The sequence below is a fragment of the Chaetura pelagica genome, unplaced genomic scaffold, assembly GCF_000747805.2.
Source record: "Chaetura pelagica isolate M959 unplaced genomic scaffold, ChaPel_1.0 scaffold76, whole genome shotgun sequence".
Lineage (NCBI taxonomy): Eukaryota > Metazoa > Chordata > Aves > Apodiformes > Apodidae > Chaetura > Chaetura pelagica.
This window is the reverse complement of record NW_009970723.1, coordinates 11,822,536-11,842,560: the sequence shown is the minus strand read 5'-3', so window position 1 is coordinate 11,842,560 and position 20,025 is coordinate 11,822,536. Positions and strand designations below refer to the sequence as shown.

Sequence of the window (20,025 nt, the reverse complement as noted above, 5' to 3'; positions counted from 1 at the left end):
GACACTTTTTGCACCAACAGCAGTAATGGAATGTTTTCTTGTGTATAAGCTAGCACTAGGGAACAAGTGTGTATGCCTTTGAAATCTGAAAAATGGAGAAATATTTTCAGGTCTGTATTTGGGTTATGTTGCGGCGTAATTGTCACGTGCAAAAACAACCTCTACCACCCTTTCCCCCCACTCCCATTTTAATGAACTTTGTCAGTGGTGAAAACACTTGAAAACAAGTGGTGAAAACAATTTAAAAAAATATATTCCTTTTTACTTAGTCTGCCTCTGTATTGCAGAGCAAAGGGCATTTTAAAATAAAGCTTTGCACCTTGACCTGGAGGCAAAGATTCCTGTGCCTTCTTTCTCTGTAGTTCTCCAAATAGGACTTTGAGTGGTTCCTGAGAGTTACAAATGCAATAATTATCCTCCCTATTCATGGTTTCGACTTAATCACAACATTATTCTCTTTTTACTCTAAGCTGTTTAAACACCTTCAGATCATTTATCCAGCTGCATTCATGTCCTTACCATGTCCAATATAATGCATACCTTATCATCTTGTAGTTCACATTGAAAGCTAATTCTTTTATCTTTTCAACTAATCTCCTGGCATTACTGTGAAGATAAATCCCTAATCTCCCTCTCCCTGCTTTTCTGAAGTGACTTTTTTCCTTGACATGTTGTTCACTGTTACTACAGGTACTTTAGTTCTCTAGGTCTTTCTACAGAATTTTTGCATAGGCTTCTTAATTCTCTTGTTAAAACTCTTTAAGTTGGTGCTATGGAGTTTCCATTGGCTCTCTTCTTCTTCTGTAGGTAGTTTACGGTCATGTTCTGTAATGTAAGGCAGTGAATAAATTTCAGGAAGGAAATATGGAAAATTGTTGTATGTGTTTTTAAAAAGTTGACAAGAGAATACATATACTGCAGAAAATCATGTGCAGAGCTTATCCGCTCAGCAGGTTTTTTGACCATTATTTTGCACTTCAGTCACTTCAGTGGAACATCTTCAGTCCTAATTACAGTGTTGCAATCTACTTAATACAAAGTTATAATAAGTTTACAAACAGAATAGCAAATAGATTAGTAATAAAGGCTCACAAAGGAGAGAATTTAAAACTGGTAGGAAATGGATGAGCAGAATTGTACCAAAGAACACAGGCGAACTGAGAGGAGTGTAGGCAGCTACAACACCCATGCAGAAATGGTTGTGCAGGGAGTTATTCCCACCCGAAAATCTTACAGCCACCTATGTAACATTTGAGAACATCTTAAGCATGCATCATTATGTGTCTTTGCTTCTCTGTGCAACCTTCTCAATTTGTTTTGTGCTTCTGCCTCGTTTATAAACTTGTCTCCTTTTTTCTTACTCTTCTAATTTTCATTTTGCAGTTTTCTGTAATTCTGCAATTTTAATTTTCTGTAGAAATAACTGACCTTTGTGACAAATGCTTCTAGGGCCACAAGCAAATTAGAAGTGAAAATTCTCCATAATTTAGTGAAAAGACCATCTTCTTTTATGTTTGAACCATTTTGTCATATGCACACTTTTTTCAATTAGATTAGTACTGTTTTATTCACTCCACCCTGTATTTTAGTGCCTCTGATTCCTAATGCCCTCCATTGTCATCTTCTTTCCTCCCGTGTTGGATGGTGCTAGAAATGGCCATATTTTGCCTTTTGCTCTTTAGTATTAGGTTTAGTGGAAATGGAAAAAAGCCATATTACAAAGAACAATATAGAAAATATGGCTGGTACTGGGAAAGAAACCAAACCAACCGACCAAACAAAAAAACCCTAAAAACCCCAAAAAAACAAGACAACAAAAAAAACCTCAATTTGAGTACAAGAGGAAGTTTTCAGGGTGCTCTGAAAATACTGCATTGGTTATACAGGCTTTCTATATGGAATTTCTTCCATGAAAACTTGTGAAACAAGTGCGGTGCCAGCATAGTAAGTTGCAAAGCTAATTGCATAGCAATTTACAGTTACTAGCAGTGTTTGGAGGTTCCTATTCAACAGACACATGCTGTACATGTATTTGTAGCGTGCTTAAGTTTTTGGAGGTGAACTTTGCAAAATTTCATTAATGTATGTTTAATGGAGCACTTTTAACTTCTAGTGTAAAGTTATTCTTTGTCAGACATATTTAAAAGCTTCCTCAGAAGTTCTCAGTGACAAAATCTCATGTGTCAGTTTGTAAACATCTAAAACCAGATGAATTTCGTCACATCATGAATTTCACCTGAAGGTAACTTACTTTAAGCTGAACACTGTTTCAGTTGTAACCAAGTAGTGCTGGGAATTTCTTGCCAATATCTGCAAGTTTGTGACATTTCTTTTACATCTACTTTTTTTGCATGTGTTTTTTTCCATGCCTGTTTAAAATGCTATTTTGCTTTAACATTTCATTGCAAATAAACAGTTTTTCTTTCCATCCTTTCCTTTTCTTGCCTGAACAAATGTAAAGTATATCCAGAGCATTCATACAGAAGTAGTTCCAAAGTATCATGGTGTTAGAGCACCACCTATAGGGTTTGTTCAAAATTAAAACAAGGAAATTTCCAGGGAGTAGTTGATTGAATATTCAAATACAATTCTGTTTTTCTGTATCTTAAGATGTTTTCCTCCCTAGACATTAGGACGAGTCCTGTGTTACACAGACAAATATGTTAACACTTAACTGTCCATCGTGAATGAAGCTCTAATAAGAAACGTGAAGAACTATTTAAAGCAAAATTTTATTTTAGCTTCATGTAAAAACCATAGATTTACTGAGTTGTTGGGGTTTTTTTTCCTAAATTTTTGTATTTAAGCTAATACAGAGAATTCAATCAAATACATACTCCAAATTTGAGAAGTTCTAACTGCTTTTGATCATTAGACAACAATGAAAATTTGTATTAGATCTTGTGTTTAAATTGCTGTGTGTAACTGAGTGTAGTACCAGTAAACTTCAAGAATCCACAAGTTGGTCTAGCAGTGAGGTAATTGTAAAATAAAGGCACAGAGGGCAATTATTTTTAATGTGTTTCCTGACTTCTGAAACTTCCTTATAATTTCAGGCTCTGTAGCAAGAGTATCCTGGCCTTCTTAGTTATGTTGAGGTTGTTGATGTATGACAGGTGCTGGATATAAGGCTGCTGTGGGGGAAACAACAGTGAAACAAAACCACAGAACTAATAAATACAGTACTTGAAATAAAATAGCAGAGCTGGGAACACTCCAGTGAAACAAACGAACAACTGAGTTAAGGCCAATACAGAATGCTACACTTATAATGTAAGAATGCTTTCTAGTCTTTTATCAGTAATGTATTTGCTCAGGTCTCTCTTATGAATAGTCTCTTGTAAACCTAACTTTTAATATCTATAAATGAAGTGTGCTCCAGCAAGTACTCTTTGCCTTCCAACCATTGGAATAGTGTATATGAAAACAATTTATATGCTAAGGGTTGGAAGGTGGTATTTAAATTATGACCAGGCACTGGCTCTTCTTAAGATGGGAAATTTTAACTACTTGATTGTTTTGTTTTAATTTATTTCTCACTTCCTAATGCATTTTTCAATATAAGGTGAAATGCATAGTTAAATTGAACTAGGTCTTTTTGAAGGGTTAAAAATAAAGGAAATACAAAATCTTTTACATTACTGATGAAGTTGTCAAAGTCTGTAGAATAATCATATTCAGTCTGTAGTACTAACTGATGTTAGTATGAACTTCTGCACTGGCAACATTGGGAAGCATCTTTTGGCTGACATGTTGTGAACTGAGTCCATTACGAATTCCTTTAGATAGTGTTTTTATTGCTGCCTCATCTAACTCAGTGTGATATTTTCCCTGGTAAGTGTTGACTGTTTTTTGTCCTGCTCGCTTTTAAAAAATAATTACATTAATTAGGTTACTTGCAATATATATGTATTTTTTAGCTTGTGGAGATATTCCAGAACAAATTCGATCACCAAGCGGGACAATCACAAGTCCAGGATGGCCGTCTGAGTATCCTGCCCGAATCAACTGTAGCTGGTACATCCATGCAAACCCCGGGGAGATCATTACTATAAGGTAAGAGTTAATCTGTATTAACCACATGGATTGAAGCAGTACTGATTAGACATTTACGACAGTCAATTTTTTATGTACTCATTTCCTCTTCCTTCCTGTAAACGTAGGTGTCATGGTCTCTTGTCTCTCTCCTGCCTGGCTCACCAATAATGTTGTGCTTTGGGCCCAACATGACAACAAAGGAACAGCCCCATGGTCGCTCACTCAACCTTCCCCCCCCCCCCCGCTCTAGGATGAGGAGGACAAAGCTCATGGGTTGAGACAAAGGACAAGGAGGGTTCTTCACCAATTAAGGTCCCAGGCAAAACAGACTCAACTTGGGGAAAAAATAATAATTTAATTTCACAATAATCAAACGCACACATGACACAGACAACACAAAGAGCAGTGCTTATATATGTTACCCCACGCTTCCCTTCTTCCTGGGCCCAAATCACTTTGTTCCCAGTTTCTCTCCTTCCTTCCTCCCAAGTGGCACAGGAGGACAGGGGATAGGGCTTAGAGTCAGTTCACAGGCTGGTGGTTCTTGCCGTACCATCCTCCTCAGGAAGAAGGATTCCTTACAGTCCTTCCCTGCTTCCCCATGGGGTCCCTCGCATAGGAAAGAGTCCTCCATGAACCTCTCCTCCACGAGTCTTTCCCATGAAGTCTGGAACAAGCTGCTCCAGTGTGGGCTTCTCACAGAGTCACAGGGTGCTCTGGGAACAAACTCCTGTGGCACCGGGGTCTTTGAAAGCTCTGTAATCAGAGTCCACTGGCAGCGAATCCACTGTCCACAAAATCCAGCTCCACTGGCCACGTTCGCCCCTCCTGGTGCCTTCAGGGAATGTTCCACCATGTTCCCCCATGAGTGCAGGAGGACAGCTGCCATCTCACCATGGGTTGCAGGGAAACTTCTGCTTGGGCACCGTCTTCCCCTTCTTCCTCATCAACCACCAGCACCGTTCTCCCCCTCGTTCTCTGCTGAGGTGTTACATCGGTTCTTTTGTATGTTAATCGCTGAGGTGAATCTATTGCCCCTCTAATGGCTCCTTGGCTGGTTTTGGAGCAGGGGGAGCTTCTCAGCTTCTTACCTGAGCCACTCCTGGGGCCCTACCCCCACTACTAAAAAACCCACCAAACCAAACCAGAACAGAAGAATTTCTGTTTTATCTTATTTTCTGTCTCTCCTTTTATCTGAATTGCTCTTAGACAACCATGTAGCATTTGTTTTCAGCTGGTGCATTGGTGACTAGAAGAAGTTTCTATCTGCTCATTTATTTCTTTAATGTTTCTGAAGTACAAGAATTTTGCATTAAAAAGGTATAGAGGAAATTCTGTCATGCTTCATTGCTAGGAATTCTCATGATGTTGGTAAAAGTTACAGGGTATAATTAATAAATCAATAGATCAGATTTCAGTTTTGGAAATAACTGACTTTTGGTGCAGGGAGCTCCTCACAGTTTCACATTCCTTGTAACTTTTCTAAAGATGTAACGTAAATAAGTTGTATCTTAGGTTCAAGCTCTCATCAGTTCATTCCCCATTACTGCCACAAGGGAAATCTAGGCTTGTTTTAGCATCAAGATGCAAATTAGTATTGCTTCACAGGCTGATTCTGAAACTGCTTTAGCTGCAGATTTACTTCGTTTCCAGTGCAGACCTGCTGAACTAAAAATCAGCTCTTTACTATGAAGTATCTGCTTTGACATCAGTTACTTTTTTTAAGTACTGCTTTTTCATTCCAGCAATCTTTCTACTAAATGCTAAACTGACATAAATGCAATCTGAAGTAGGTAGAACTGAGCTGTTCATCTACTAGAATGCTTTCTAAACTTTTTTGTACTGTTTATTTTTCATAAAACAAATCTTTTTCTCTCACATTGTTTTCTTCCACTCATCTACTCAGCATACGTTCCACATGTTATTTCCAGTTCACTACTGTGGTGTCTGTACTGGCCTGTTCTGCCCAGACTGTCTCCCCTTCACACTTCCTTACCATGACAGCATGTCTTGGTACAGCTGCAGTTGTAGCATGACATTCCATGACACACCTAATGGGTAACAGAGTAGTGCAACTGGCAGCAAATCTTACCTGAAATCATAGTTTTGAACAATTTAGCTGCATTTATAATGTTAAAGTATATGTATATGTATAAAGTATATGTATAAAGTTAACTACTTGAAAGAGTCCAGCGCAGAGCTACAAAGATGATTAAGGGAGTGAAACATCTCCCTTATGAGGAAAGGCTAAGAGAGCTGGGTCTCTTTAGCTTGGAGAAAAGGAGACTGAGGGGTGACCTCATCAATGTTTACAAATATGTAAGGGGTGAGTGTCAGGGAGATGGAGTTAGGCTTTTCTCAGTGATGACCAGTGATAGGACAGGGGGTAATGGGTGCAAATTGGAGCATAGGAGGTTCAAGGTGAATATCCAAAAATATTTTTTTACTGTAAGAGTGACAGAGCACTGGAACAGGTTGCCCAGGGAGGCTGTGGAGTCTCCTTCACTGGAGACATTCAAAACCCACCTGGATGCGTTCCTATGTGATGTACTCTAGGTGACCCTGCTCTGGCAGGGAGGGTTGGACTAGATGATCTTTTGAGGTCCCTTCCAACCCCTAGGATTCTATGATTCTATGAAAGTTGGATCACTGTCTTAAGTGTAGCATTAGCTAATTTTTTTATAACATTTGGGTTAACTAAAGTGACTTACTAGTATATGAACATCATTAAATGAGACTCATAAAGACAATTGCATGAACAGAATTACTTTATTTTATTTTTTAGATGAAGACTTAGTGTGTTTTTTATAGCAAAACTGAGCTGCTTTAAGTAGTGGATGCAATGTTCTGTTTGACAGAATGGATTAATGATGTCCTCATAACACAAAAGTATCATCACAACAAGGTTAAATGCTATTCTTACATGGGTAGAGAAGCCATTCTTTTTATTTCCAACCAGAAAAGAGCTTACAGCTAATTTCCATTTATGTGTGTAGCAATTCATCAGCTTGGTTGTATAATATCCAGTTCAGTAGCAATTCTGACCTCTTTTTGTCTTCCCTCCCTCAGCTTTCAAGATTTTGATGTTGAGGGATCCCGACGATGCAGCTCAGATTGGTTAACAATTGGAAGCTACAAGAATATTGAAGGCTATAGAGCATGTGGCTCCTCCATCCCTTCACCATACATCTCTTCACAGGATCATGTTTGGATCAGATTTCATTCAGATGATAGGATCTCCAGGAAAGGCTTCAGATTAGCCTACTTTGCTGGTATGTTTCAAATTTTCAGTTTAATTTCAAAACTAGTTCAGTTTTATGGTTTCATTTTTTGTTTTTTGTTTCAAGAACTACTTTCTTGTAGCAGGCTACAGTATATGCATTTCCTGGCATTGATTCAAAGCTTATTGAAAGTTTACGTTGTATAGATTATTTTAATCCCCTAGTTACCAGTAGTAATAGTTTGAGACTGGTTTATGGGCAGTTCTTACTCTAGTAGCCAAAAGAAACGAGGAAGACAGTAATGAGTAAAGTCTTGTTCCAAACCTTTTATTAGCTTTAAGCAGTCATAGAATTATATATAGTAGCATAATAATGGTTTGCCATGTCCTGATGATAAAAAAACCCCTCAAATAGATTTTTTTTTTTGTTTTCATAATGGTTTAGTGTTCTCTTGCTTCCTCAGTGTATACCTATATTCCACTCTCTGGCCTGCTCCAGATCTCTGTGCACTAGGTTTTAACTCCTTTCTTCCATAAAACAATTCATACTCTTTTACCCCTACCCACTGCCACCCATCTTCAAACCTGTTCCACTAGTAGGCATTAAAATGAGCCTTGATCTCCTCTGTCCTAAGCCATGCCTACCCCTCTTCTGTATTCTGTGCTCTTTCTGCCTAACAAATTCTTCCACCATGTCAGAGCTCCTTCACAAACCTGAAGTTTCCATGAGGGTTTATAGTTTTCTATGGCCTGTTTTCAAGCCTACAAAATAGTTCCCTCTATACTTTGGCTTTTTGCAGTTTAGCAGATCTTGGCAGAAGTAATGCAGCCTTGCATTTGATGCTGGCTCAGCATTCAGGGCGATGTTCTACTTGGGTTTTGCTTACTGCTATCTCACAAAAAAACACATGATCGGGGGGAAAAAAAGCCAATGTCTCATTGGTCATCTTCTGCTCCTGTTTCTGCTAACAGCCCCATGTTAACCCATGTGAGGCCTCCATGTCATGGCAGGCAAGAGAGAGGGTACCGTTCCTGCCCAAGTAACTTTGAGAAGGATGTTTGAAGTAAGGGTGTGGAATGGGCAGAGGAGGCAAGCGTCAGGCACTAGTAGAGTTTTCTGAAAGTCCATCCCTCTCTTTTCCTCTGATCTTGAAACAGTTTCAGTCTGTAATCCCATTTGGAAAGATCTGTAACGTTTTCAAAGAATAAGCAATGTTTTCTGTTACATTATCTGTTCCTGTTAGTATTACGCAGTAGTACTCTGGTTAGAGTACTTAGGATGTTAATGTTTTAAAATGTCTTTTATTTGTGTTATGGTAGGGTTTTTTTGAGTTGTTTTTTGTTGTTGTTGGGGTGTTTTTTGTATATTTGTTTTGGTTTTATTTTTGTTGTTTGTTTTTTTGTTTCTTTGTTTTTTAATGTTGTTGAAACTTTGGTTTGAGCTTATTCCATGATTGAGTGGTTGTGTAATGTTTCAGTGATCAAAGTGATCTAATGTTGTAAACTGACCTGTGTATAAGAGAAAAGTTGACAAATCTGCTTTAATGATTATCCAATCATTCCTGTTTCCCAATGTGAAGTAGGAGACTCCTGAAATACTAACATTTTTTCCATACATACAGCTGTGCCATGGTGTTTTTTGATTTCTTCTCAAAATACTAAATGAGGATCATCAAGTAAGCAGCTTTTTTCTGACATGTTTAAAAGTCTGCAGAAGGAAGAGTTTAGGTTGAAATTGTGTTCTATTTTGTTGCTACAGTATTGCCATTAATATTTACAGGTCCTTACTGTATCTTTCTGCTCAACAATTTTCCAGGTTCTGCAAGGTGGAAGCATTGAGCTACAGTATAACCTGTACTCTTCTTAAGCACATTCTAATATATTGCCCCTCCACCTATGGCACACCATCATTCAATTTAGGCAGGACAAGTCTAGCAGTTCACTTTTCCAAGTTTCAAAGTCAAGAGGTGTGTGTCAGTAACAGAAGAAGGAGATTGTATTATGTAAACTAGATTTGTTATTGGTCTCTTTTTTAATGAAATAAACATTTTCTCAAGTGTAATCACTGGCAGCACTTTTCTTTTGCTGTCCTTTTACTTTCTGTCAGTGAATTTATTGACTTAAGCACTCTTCAGCAGTACTTAAAACATTTCACTTTTAGTGGTTTCATGTTTTTATTGAATTAATTTTTTAAAAAGCCTTAGCAGTTGTGAAATTTTTCAAACACTATTGCATCTTTTTATAAAAAAACTGATTATTTCAAGGTGGAGTGTTTCTTTATACTGCTTTCTTAGATACTAAAACAGCAAAAAGGAAAACAGAGCTGTGATATGACTTGACCTATCACAGCAGATTAGTTGCAGACTAGATACGAGGAAATGCAGAATAAATTTGAGGACTTCTATCACTTTTTGTGGTCACTTTAAAAATACTTGATTGAACAAGGCCCTGAACAACACAATCACATGTCGGTTAGCCTTGCTTTGAGCAGATTATATGATTAGCTGACCTCCAGAGATCCCTTCCAATCTGAATTTGTTCTACTGTAAAGCAAGTCAGAACCTTCTGGGAGAGTCTGTATTTCAGTAAGTTCCTTGTGATGTCTTGCCTGTTTCTTTTTTTTTTAAACCTACATATAGTGTAATTTAGATTTAGTATATAATTTATTTCCTGAATGACTGCTGTGTAGGATCATCCACATTGCAGATTGTTTAGTTTTGTTTTGCTTTGTTTTGTTTTGTTTTGTTATGGAGGATTGACCACAGCAGTTTGTTTTATAGCCAGTTTTACAGTCTATACCGTGGTTTTTAGAAATTGCAGTGATTTTAAATGATACAGCGTTCTTTCACTCAGCTGTTGTTGCAGAGCTGAAACAGCTTGCTTCCCAGCTATGCTTCTGTGTTTAACATGGTTGGAAATTTAATAAAAGGAGCCCTGACAGAAATATTCTTGATGTTGCAAGTGACCACATTTTCTTAAATAAAGGTGTCTCTTTTTTTCCCAAGAAATCAAAAAACCCAACCAACCCAAACCAGAAAAATAAACAAAAAGCCCCCACACTTCCATGTTTTCTGAACCACTACTTGAATCCTTCACTTGAAAAGGATAAGTTTGTGTTTCAGGCAAGCTTCTGTTTCTGCTTTTGCTGCACACTCTTCGTTGCTAGAAGAGAGGCAGGAGTAGTGGGAAGAGGTGAGGACAGGGGTTTCTTTTTGTTTTGTGGCAATAGCTAATCTTCAGCTGCCAGCTTCTCTCTTGCCATAGGTCCTTTGGTAAAAAGTAGGAGCCTACAGGAACAGGAGAGTGTGTGACTGCTACAAGAAAGTATTTAAAGAGGTAAATGGTACTGCAAGACAAAATGTTGCTGTATTTTGAGTGATACAGGAGAGGGCGGTATTTTTCTGAGTTGTTTCTAGTACCTTAGAAGTCAGATTTTTCAATCACTGTAAACGAGCATTGTTTTCTTGCTTGGGTTATTTAACTGAAATCAGTTAATAATGAGGCTCATGCTGATGTGCTGACAGAATGTTGACTTGAAAAACGTTTTTTTCTTGAAACTTACTGAAAGTTGTGATGGTTTGCAGCGGCTTTAAATAGTTGTTTTGCCATTCTGAGCTACATGGTGTGGGAAAGAAATACATGGCAAACCATGAAGTCCTAAATTCTAAAAAAGAGAATATTTTTCTCTTTTTTTCTTTCCAGGGAAATCTGATGAACCAAACTGTGATTGTGACCAGTTTCATTGTGCTAATGGGAAGTGCATTCCAGAAAGCTGGAAATGTAATAATATGGATGAATGTGGAGACAACTCGGATGAAGAAATCTGTGCCAAAGCTAGTCCTCCATCAGCTTCTACCCTTCAAACTTGTGCTTACAATCAGTTCCAGTGTCTTTCTCGCTTCACCAAGCTTTACACTTGCCTTCCAGAATCTTCAAAATGTGATGGGAACATTGATTGTCTTGACCTAGTAGACGAAATAGACTGTGAAGTGCCAACGTGTGGGCAGTGGTTAAAATACTTTTACGGTACTTTCAGTTCTCCCAACTATCCTGACTTTTATCCACCTGGCAGCAACTGCACCTGGCTGATAGACACTGGTGACCATCGCAAAGTAATTCTGCGATTCACTGATTTTAAACTTGATGGTACAGGCTTTGGAGACTATGTCAAAATATATGACGGATTAGAGGAGAATCCACAGAGGTTGTTGCGTGTGCTAACAGCATTTGACTCTCATGCTCCCCTCACAGTTGTTTCATCCTCAGGACAGATAAGAGTGCATTTTTGTGCTGACAAAGTGAATGCTGCAAGAGGATTCAATGCCACCTATCAAGTAGATGGCTTCTGTTTGCCCTGGGAAATCCCTTGTGGTGGAAACTGGGGTTGCTACACAGAGCAGCAACGCTGCGATGGCTACTGGCACTGTCCAAATGGAAGGGATGAAACCAACTGCACCATGTGCCAAAGAGATGAATTTCCCTGCTCTCGAAATGGAGTTTGCTACCCCCGTTCAGATCGCTGCAACTACCAGAATCATTGCCCCAATGGTTCAGATGAAAAAAATTGTTTCTTCTGTCAGCCAGGAAATTTTCATTGTAAAAATAACCGCTGCGTGTTTGAGAGCTGGGTTTGTGATTCTCAAGATGACTGTGGTGATGGCAGTGATGAAGAGAATTGCCCAGTCATTGTACCCACTAGAGTAATAACTGCAGCTGTCATTGGGAGTCTTATTTGTGGATTGCTGCTCGTCATTGCACTGGGATGTACTTGTAAATTGTACTCACTCAGGATGTTTGAGCGAAGGTAAGTAGAACACATGGCCTCGAGAACTTAATTTTTTTAAGTATTTGCATATCTTTTATTGTTATACTTGAAGCATTTTTATTGACATACAATTATTGTTGCATATAACTTCTAAAGACATTGTTCCTTCTTTGTCAGTAAAAAGGGGTTAGTTAAAAGGGAATAGAAATATTCTGATGACTTAATTATTGACAGTTAATCTTTCAGATGTTACCAAAAAAAGAGAGTGGAGAAGCTGCATTTGCGCAATTAAATATCTCAATTCTGAATTTAACAGCATGTTTATCCTATTGTAGACTTATCTCATACTGGGATTGCATGTTCTTCTATTTTTCTAAAGTAATATAATAACCTTCATGGTGCCTTTTATATTTAGGCCGTGCTTTTATTTTTTTTAGGAATTTATTGTTGGGTTGATTTTGTTGTTCTTGTCTCAGGTGGATAGACCCATGGGAGAGAGACTGCAAGGACTTATTTTATATTCCTTGTCAACAAAACTTCAATGAAATTAATAAAACTTAATCTGCTGAAATGTGTTATTTCAGATTATAATAATCTGATGTAGTTTAAAATACATATGTACATCATAGTCTTATGTATTATGAAATTTCTTTTCTCTTTGAAAGATCTTTTGAAACTCATTTGTCAAGGGTTGAGGCTGAACTGTTAAGAAGAGAAGCTCCTCCATCATATGGACAGTTAATTGCTCAAGGTTTAATTCCACCAGTTGAAGATTTTCCTGTTTGTTCACCAAATCAGGTAAGATTCCAAAATTGCTGGCATACTAATCAAATTGTAAGGAGACCAAAATAAAGACATTTTACTTGTTCTATAGCATTTCATTTTCTTCCTTTCAGGTGAATACTATTATGCTAAGAATTGGCTGTTGGATAAAATCATAATATGGTAGCACCACAGTTTTATTTGCAGGCTTTTTTCTTGTTAATTAATGCCAGTAATGCACACTATAGAATCCCTCTTGCATGAAAGGTAATAGATTGGTAGATCTAGTTGTATGTTCTATGTTGGTATTTTTGTATAAGTTAAGATTGCAAGCCAGGACTCTGAAATTCTGGAAAGAAGATTGGAGATTTCTAATGCAAAATGGTAATTCATACCCACTGTGCTCATGTGTTTAGGTATGATGATGCCCAGTATGCATTAAAAAGATGATGGCAAAGGCAAGGCTGTAATATGTAAAATTAACAGGAATGAGTAACAAAGTAAAAGCTAGTAGATAATATGTGTCTAGCCATCATGATTCTCTGATGGATTGTTAGCACAATTCTTATTTGGTTAATGAATGCATTGCTATCAAAACAGCCTTTTCAATTTTTAGAAAATGGCTTTTTTGTTAATATTGTTCTTTTGTGAAATAGAAAAAAAAATCTCAGTCTAAGAATCCTGCTGTGCTGCAGTAGAGTTGGCATTATCTTGTGTTATGTGTTGCAGTTAGTACAGCAAAGTTTACAGGTAGCTAATATTGCTGAGCCTTGTAGGAAGAACAATTACAGGACCATAAGAAAGGGAATTGTGGTTTTTTTTCATTTTGAACAGAACTGATTTGATGACTCTTATTCAGCCATAGATTTCACTTACTCTTTCAGGCATACATGTTCACACATGCTGTCATTCCATGGTAAAGATTTCTACTCTTATTTAATGAATGAAGTTGCATTGTTTAAAAAACTTTTTTTCAGATGAGAGAACATCAGCCAGAGTAAAAGCTTCAGAGATAATGTAAATTGTATTCTAAAAACTACAAAACTCAAAATTTTTAATATGTTTAAGTGTTGGCACGAGGGAGTCAGTATTAAGTCAGGATGTGTACAGCTTTCTTTGTTTTGCGTAGTATATATATATCTTAAGATTGCAAGTCTGTGTAAGACTAAAGATAACTAGTCGAGATTTCCGTAGTTAGTAGAATCATAGAATCAAGTTGGGTGGAAAAGACCTTTAAGATCATCAAATCCAACCATGAACCTACCAGCACTGCCAGGTCCACCACTAAACTATGTCCCTAAGCACCACATCTCTATATCTTCTAAATACCTCCAGGGAGGGTGACTTAACCACTTCCCTAAGCAGCCTGTTCCAGTGCCTGACAATCCTTTCAGTAGAGAAATTAATCCTGGGTTGTTCTGGTTTGTATGTTTTCCACTTAAAACCAATACATTCCTTCAGAAGTGCATTTTCAAGGGTGGGTTGCAGTATTTCCAGTTGCTTTTGAAAGTAGGGCTACTGAATGTAAGTATTTCTATGCTTTAATTCAAATATCGTTCTGTAAGCTATTGGAAGGGAAGAGGTAAGTTGTGCATCAAATATTGTTTGGGTACCATGATGTGTATGCGCTGTGGTGTATGAAGAACTGTGGAAGGGAACTTAAGTTGACAGCGTGAGAACACTGAAGTTCAGTGTATGTAAATAAAGTTAAATATATGCATATATGTTAATTGTTTAATTGGGGGGAAAAAAAGGCTCTTCTGGAGAACATTCTGTATTTTTGTCATAATTGTCATTAAAAGATGCAAATATGGAATTTATCCTGTAAATAAGCACATCTGTGAATAGGGCAGGTCTTATGCCCTGATACTTGAGGATTGAGCAACTTAGCTGTGGCACAGTAAGGGACCCCCAAGTCACAGTTGTTACAAGAGGTTTTACTCAGAAAATTTCAGGCATGCATTGTTCTACAGCTGAATGACTAGAAAACATATACCGAATTTGGGAAATCTATGGTTTAGAACACATAAGATAATGTTAATTAAACAGAAGCATTAAAGCTTTTTGAAACTGGAATTAACTGATAATGCCAGAATGGGAAAAAAAATAAAACTACAGGCATCTGCTGGAGAGGATACTTAATTTAGTCTCTATTCTAGGCAGCCCCATGATAGTGGATAAGGAAAGGTCACCTCTGTTAAATGTTTCTGGAAGATTTAATTTTTAAATCCTGAACTTTTTGAGGCATGTTTCTATGTACTGTAGTCTGAAAGCCACAGTGACTACTTTATCTTCTTGGTAAGATTGCATGTAGTAGATCTTGCGTACCTGCTGTACTGGGTATGCACTGGGTCTGTGAATGTATTTTTCTGTAATCTGTGTTCCATATCCAGGTTACAGAGCAGGGTGGTTTTCACTTTGCCTTTAATTAGAGGTCCATGATTTGGGAAAAAATATACCTTCTATACTTCATTGCTTTTATTCTCCTTCCATACGTATGTCCTCTTAACTTCCCTGTTCACAATGTTTTTTAAAGAGAATCTAGATTTCTAGAGTTGTCCCTAAAAAATAGCCATGAGCAAGTTGAAAGTTTATGGGTGGGAATTAGAGATTGAAACACCAAAGGGAGCCTAGTGGTTGGATTCTGTCACAGGCCACCCAATCAAGTGGCGCCTATCAATGAAACCTGTTCACTCCAGCTTGAGGAAACATCGCGATCACAGGCTCTTATCCTGCTGGGGGATTTTAACCATCCCAACATCTGTTGGAAAAGTAACACGGCAAGTTGTAGGCAATCCAGGAGACTCCTGGAATGCCTTGATGACAACTACTTCAGTTAGGAAATTGACAGTCCTACCCAAGGGGATGCATTCTTGGTTCAACATTGCATTCATGAGGTTCAACAAGGCCAAGTGCAGAGTCCTGCATTTGAGCTGAGGTTACCCAAATATGAATACAGGCTGGAGGAGGTTACACTTGAGAGCAGCCCTGTGGAAAAGCACCTGGGTGTACTAGTGGACCAAAAGCTGGACATGAGCCACCAATGTGCAGTTGCAGCCCAGAAGGCCAGCTCCATCCTGGCCTGTATCAAAAGAAGTGTGGCCAGCAGATCGAGAGGAGTGAGTCTACCCCTCTACTCTGCCCTGGTGAGACCTCACCTAGAACACTGCGTCCAGCTCTGGTGCTCCCAGCACCAGAAAGTTGTGGACCTGTTGGAGCGTGTCCAAAGAAGGGCCACAAAAATTATCCGAGGACCTCTTTTATGAGGACAGGCTGGGACAGTTGGGGTTGTTCAGCCTGAAGAAGAGAAGGCTCCAGGGGGGACCTCATAATGGCCTCCCAGTACCTGAAGGGGGCTACGGGAAAGCTGGGGACAGTCTTTTTACAGGGGCTTGCAGTGACAGGACAAGGGGTAATGTTTTTAAACTGAAAGAAGAGAGATTTAGATTAGAGATGAGGCAAAAATTCTTCAGTGTAAGGGTGGTGAGACACTGGCTGCCCAGAGATACTGTGGGGGCTCCATCCCTGGAAGTGTTCAAGGGAAGGTTGGATGGGGCTCTGAGCAGCCTGTTCTAGTGGGAGGTGTCCCTGCCCATGCATGGGAGTTGGAGCTTGATGATCTTTGAGGTCCCTTCCAACTCCAAACATTTTGTGATTCTTTCATGCCTGCTTTGTTTTTTAAATAGCCTGTTGCTACATACACCAGATCCTTAAAGTTAAAGATACAACATTTTTTTAGTACTTAGGACTCTACATTTAACTTCATGGTTAGATGCTGTTTGCACAATAGCTGTTGTTCTTCTTTTATTAGAACAGTGCCAGTGTACTGTCATGGCTTAATTGTTGCTTGTCTTCTCATTTAGGCTTCAGTTCTGGAAAACCTGAGACTGGCAGTACGATCTCAGCTGGGATTTACCTCAATCAGACTTCCTATTGCTGGCAGATCAAGTAACATTTGGAATAGAATTTTTAATTTTGCAAGGTCACGTCATTCTGGATCACTGGCATTGGTCTCAGCAGATGGAGATGATGTTGCCAGCCAAAGTACTAGTAGAGAAGCTGAAAGAAATAATACTCACAGAAGTCTCTTTTCAGTTGAATCTGATGATACAGACACAGAAAATGAAAGAAGAGACACAGCAGGAGCAGTTGGTGGTGTTGCTGCCACCTTGCCTCAGAAAGTACCTCCTACAACAGCAATAGAAGCAACAGTTGGAGCATGTGGGAGTTCCTCTGCTCAGAGTGGCAGTAGCAGTAACACAGATGGTGGAAGGGAAGCGACAAGTATGGAGCCCCCAAGCACAAGTCCCGCACGTCACCAGCTCTCCAGTGCGCTAAGTCGTATGACTCAAGGCTTACGCTGGGTACGCTTTACTTTAGGGAGATCAAGTTCAGTCAATCAGAACCAAAGTCCTTTGAGACAGCTTGATAATGGGGTAAGAGAAGAGGATGATGATGTTGAAATGCTAATTCCAGTCTCTGATGTAGCATCAGACTTTGACATGAATGACTGTTCAAGACCTCTACTTGATCTCAGCTCAGATCAAGGACCAGGGCTTAGACAGCCTTACAGTGCGACACATCACGGTGTGAGGTCATGCAGTCGAGATGGCCCCTGTGAGAGCTGTGGCATCGTACACACTGCCCAGATACCTGACACTTGCTTAGAGGCAACAGTGAAAAATGAAACTAGTGACGATGAGGCATTATTACTCTGCTAGGTACGGATTGTTTAGGAAAGATTGTGTACAAGTTGGAGCAATATCTGTCATTGTTTTGTACTTCACAATTAAAATTAGCTTTTAGTTTTAAAAAATCCAGGACAACATTATGTGAAAACTATTTTAGCCTGTGTGGTTAATGAAACACTTCTTATACTGGATGACGTTGCAGAACTATTAGAGTGAACATTTTAATGGCTCTGAATACACAATGTGTGTATCCAGTATAATCTGATTACTGCTTAAACTGAAGTTATCCCAGTTAGTTTCAAATTTAGTTTATCCTGGTACTGTAGTTCAAACAGAAAACGTGGCTGCTCAAGACTACCTTGGCTGCCTGTTTAACCCCATATTAACAGGTGAATTTGTACAGATATATTTTCCTTTAGGAATTGACTCTTGTATTATTGCCAACATACTTGTAAGTTAATATGCTAAATGCTGGTAAGGATTGTTAATGTTAAATATGTACTTTTCTTTGAGTTCATACAACTCTTTGTCTAAATATTCTTGAATTTCATCATAATGTGAACTTATTTAAAGGGAGGAGAAACTTTCTCCAGGAGCATTCTTTTCTTTCAGAAGTACAAAATGCAATGATTTGTGAAATTTAGATATAATAGATGAACCGATGGAAAAAGCTTTTATAGCACTGGCTTTCCTAAACTGCAATCTAATATGGTACAGCCAAATAGTATGTAAAATCCCCAGTCATTAGTCTTTTTGATTTGAAGTTAAAAAGGGCCGAAGATATTACAGTATGTGTTAGTTCTCTACATATCTGATATGTACAAATACACTACAGAGTAAGTTCCAACTGGTAATAGATCTTTCCCTAATCCTTTAGGGTATAAAGCTTGTTTGGACTCAAGGGATTTGCACTAAAATCATATTAAGGTCTATAATGAGCTTAGTGCACAAGCACTATCACTTTAAGTACTATTATTGTCTAATATTGCAATGGCTATATATTTCCATGGCTCTTTTCTTGGGGTGTTGCATTTTTGTTGCAATTGAATTTGCTTTACTAATTCCCTATTTATTCGTAGTATTTAAAAACTGGTTTACTTGGTTGCAGACTGGTAGTTTAAAAAAAAAATCCCTTCCAGTGTGTTTTTTTTTAATGATACTACACTTAAAAGCAAATGTTGGAGCAAAAAAAGATCAGTGGGAAAAAAAGCTCATAACTTCCAATTCTTTGATAAGCAGGTTAATATGTGGCTACTAACGTGACAAGAATCTATACCTTTTAAAAACAAAAATGTCAACTACTGTTTTATTTATTCTTTGCCAGTCTGTTTTTAGTAGGCTTAAAGATCCAGTATGAAATGTATTTGTGTGTGATTGTATGCTATTTATTAAATTTTAAATACTTTGTTGAATGTCATTTTAAAGCATGTTTAAAGTCTTGTGCTTTTCTGTCGTGTTATGCTGTTGGGCAGAACTGACTAAAATGTTTTAATATGTATCAAAATTAAATTGAATTTTTGTTATGTTTTTGAGGTACTTTTAAAGATAAATCCAAGGTCTGTCTGGCTTTTTATTTTATTTTTTAAAAATCCTCATCTCTGAAGTACAAATCACGTGCAGAAGAAACAAATAATCAAATGGATTCCAACATGTATATATCTTCTCCCTCTTCTCTTCTTTCATAGACACTGGGATGGGAAAAAGAAACAATTTTACCATCTGATTGATTTTATTCAGGAGAGTTAGCAGGTAAATTCTGAGTTCAGTACACGGTTATGTAGATTTGTGCTTTTGAGGAACTTATGTGCAATACAGTTGTAAAAGATTTTATTATAATGACCCATGTGGTTTCAAGTTTCAGAACAGATCACATCACACTGGTACCAGATCAGGTACAGATTGGCCCATAATTACATATACCCAAGTAAAAGTCATCAATGGCCATTTTTATTCACATTGAATAATATCTAAATCTGTGGGTAATCTTTAGTCTGATTTCAGTGGCATTGCATATGGAGCAGGAAACTGCAATATGAACATGGTATAACACACCCTGAAATTTATTTGGACAGTATGTCCTGTTATAAAATACTGGGGTTTTAAACCTTCCTAACTGTCCTTAGAAAGCAGTTGTGGAAATGTTTGTCCCTGAGACAGGTACATTTTGAAGAAAGAGTCTTCCTAGTATGCCTTTCGTGTTATACACAAACATTAAGCAATCTAAATTTGTTCCATTAGATGCCCCAAATAGCATGTACCTATGGACTTCATATTGCAGATGTAAAAATAACAGTGTTTAATTTGTTTTAAAGGAGAAATGCTACACATTTAACTGAGAAGTTGGATTTGACTGAGAATTTGGAAAATTGTAAATAAAATTCATATTTGTATGAGGCTAACTTGTTGCAGTGTTGTTTTTTTTTCTTAGAGAATTTAAAGGGAGTGATTAATATGGCTTGGGTTTCCTTTGGTTGTTTGTAGGTTTTTTTCATTGATTTTTTTTTTTTTTTTTTTTTTTTTTTTTGAGACTTTTTTTTTTTCATTTTTTT

At 37.9% G+C, this 20,025-nt stretch overlaps 1 protein-coding gene across 1 annotated transcript in view; it reads left to right on the top strand.

Annotated features, from left to right (window-relative positions):
* The window catches only part of LRP12 (low density lipoprotein receptor-related protein 12), a 169,107-nt gene extending 151,253 nt beyond the window's left edge, over positions 1-17,854 (top strand). Inside the window, exons 3-7 of the mRNA XM_010006532.1 lie at positions 3,921-4,056; positions 7,108-7,310; positions 10,961-12,062; positions 12,689-12,821; positions 16,649-17,854. Coding sequence (XP_010004834.1) covers positions 3,921-4,056; positions 7,108-7,310; positions 10,961-12,062; positions 12,689-12,821; positions 16,649-17,506 — 2,432 coding nt within the window. The 3' untranslated portion in view covers positions 17,507-17,854. The remainder of the gene's footprint in view (positions 1-3,920; positions 4,057-7,107; positions 7,311-10,960; positions 12,063-12,688; positions 12,822-16,648) is intronic.
* Positions 17,855-20,025: the final 2,171 nt, after the last annotated feature.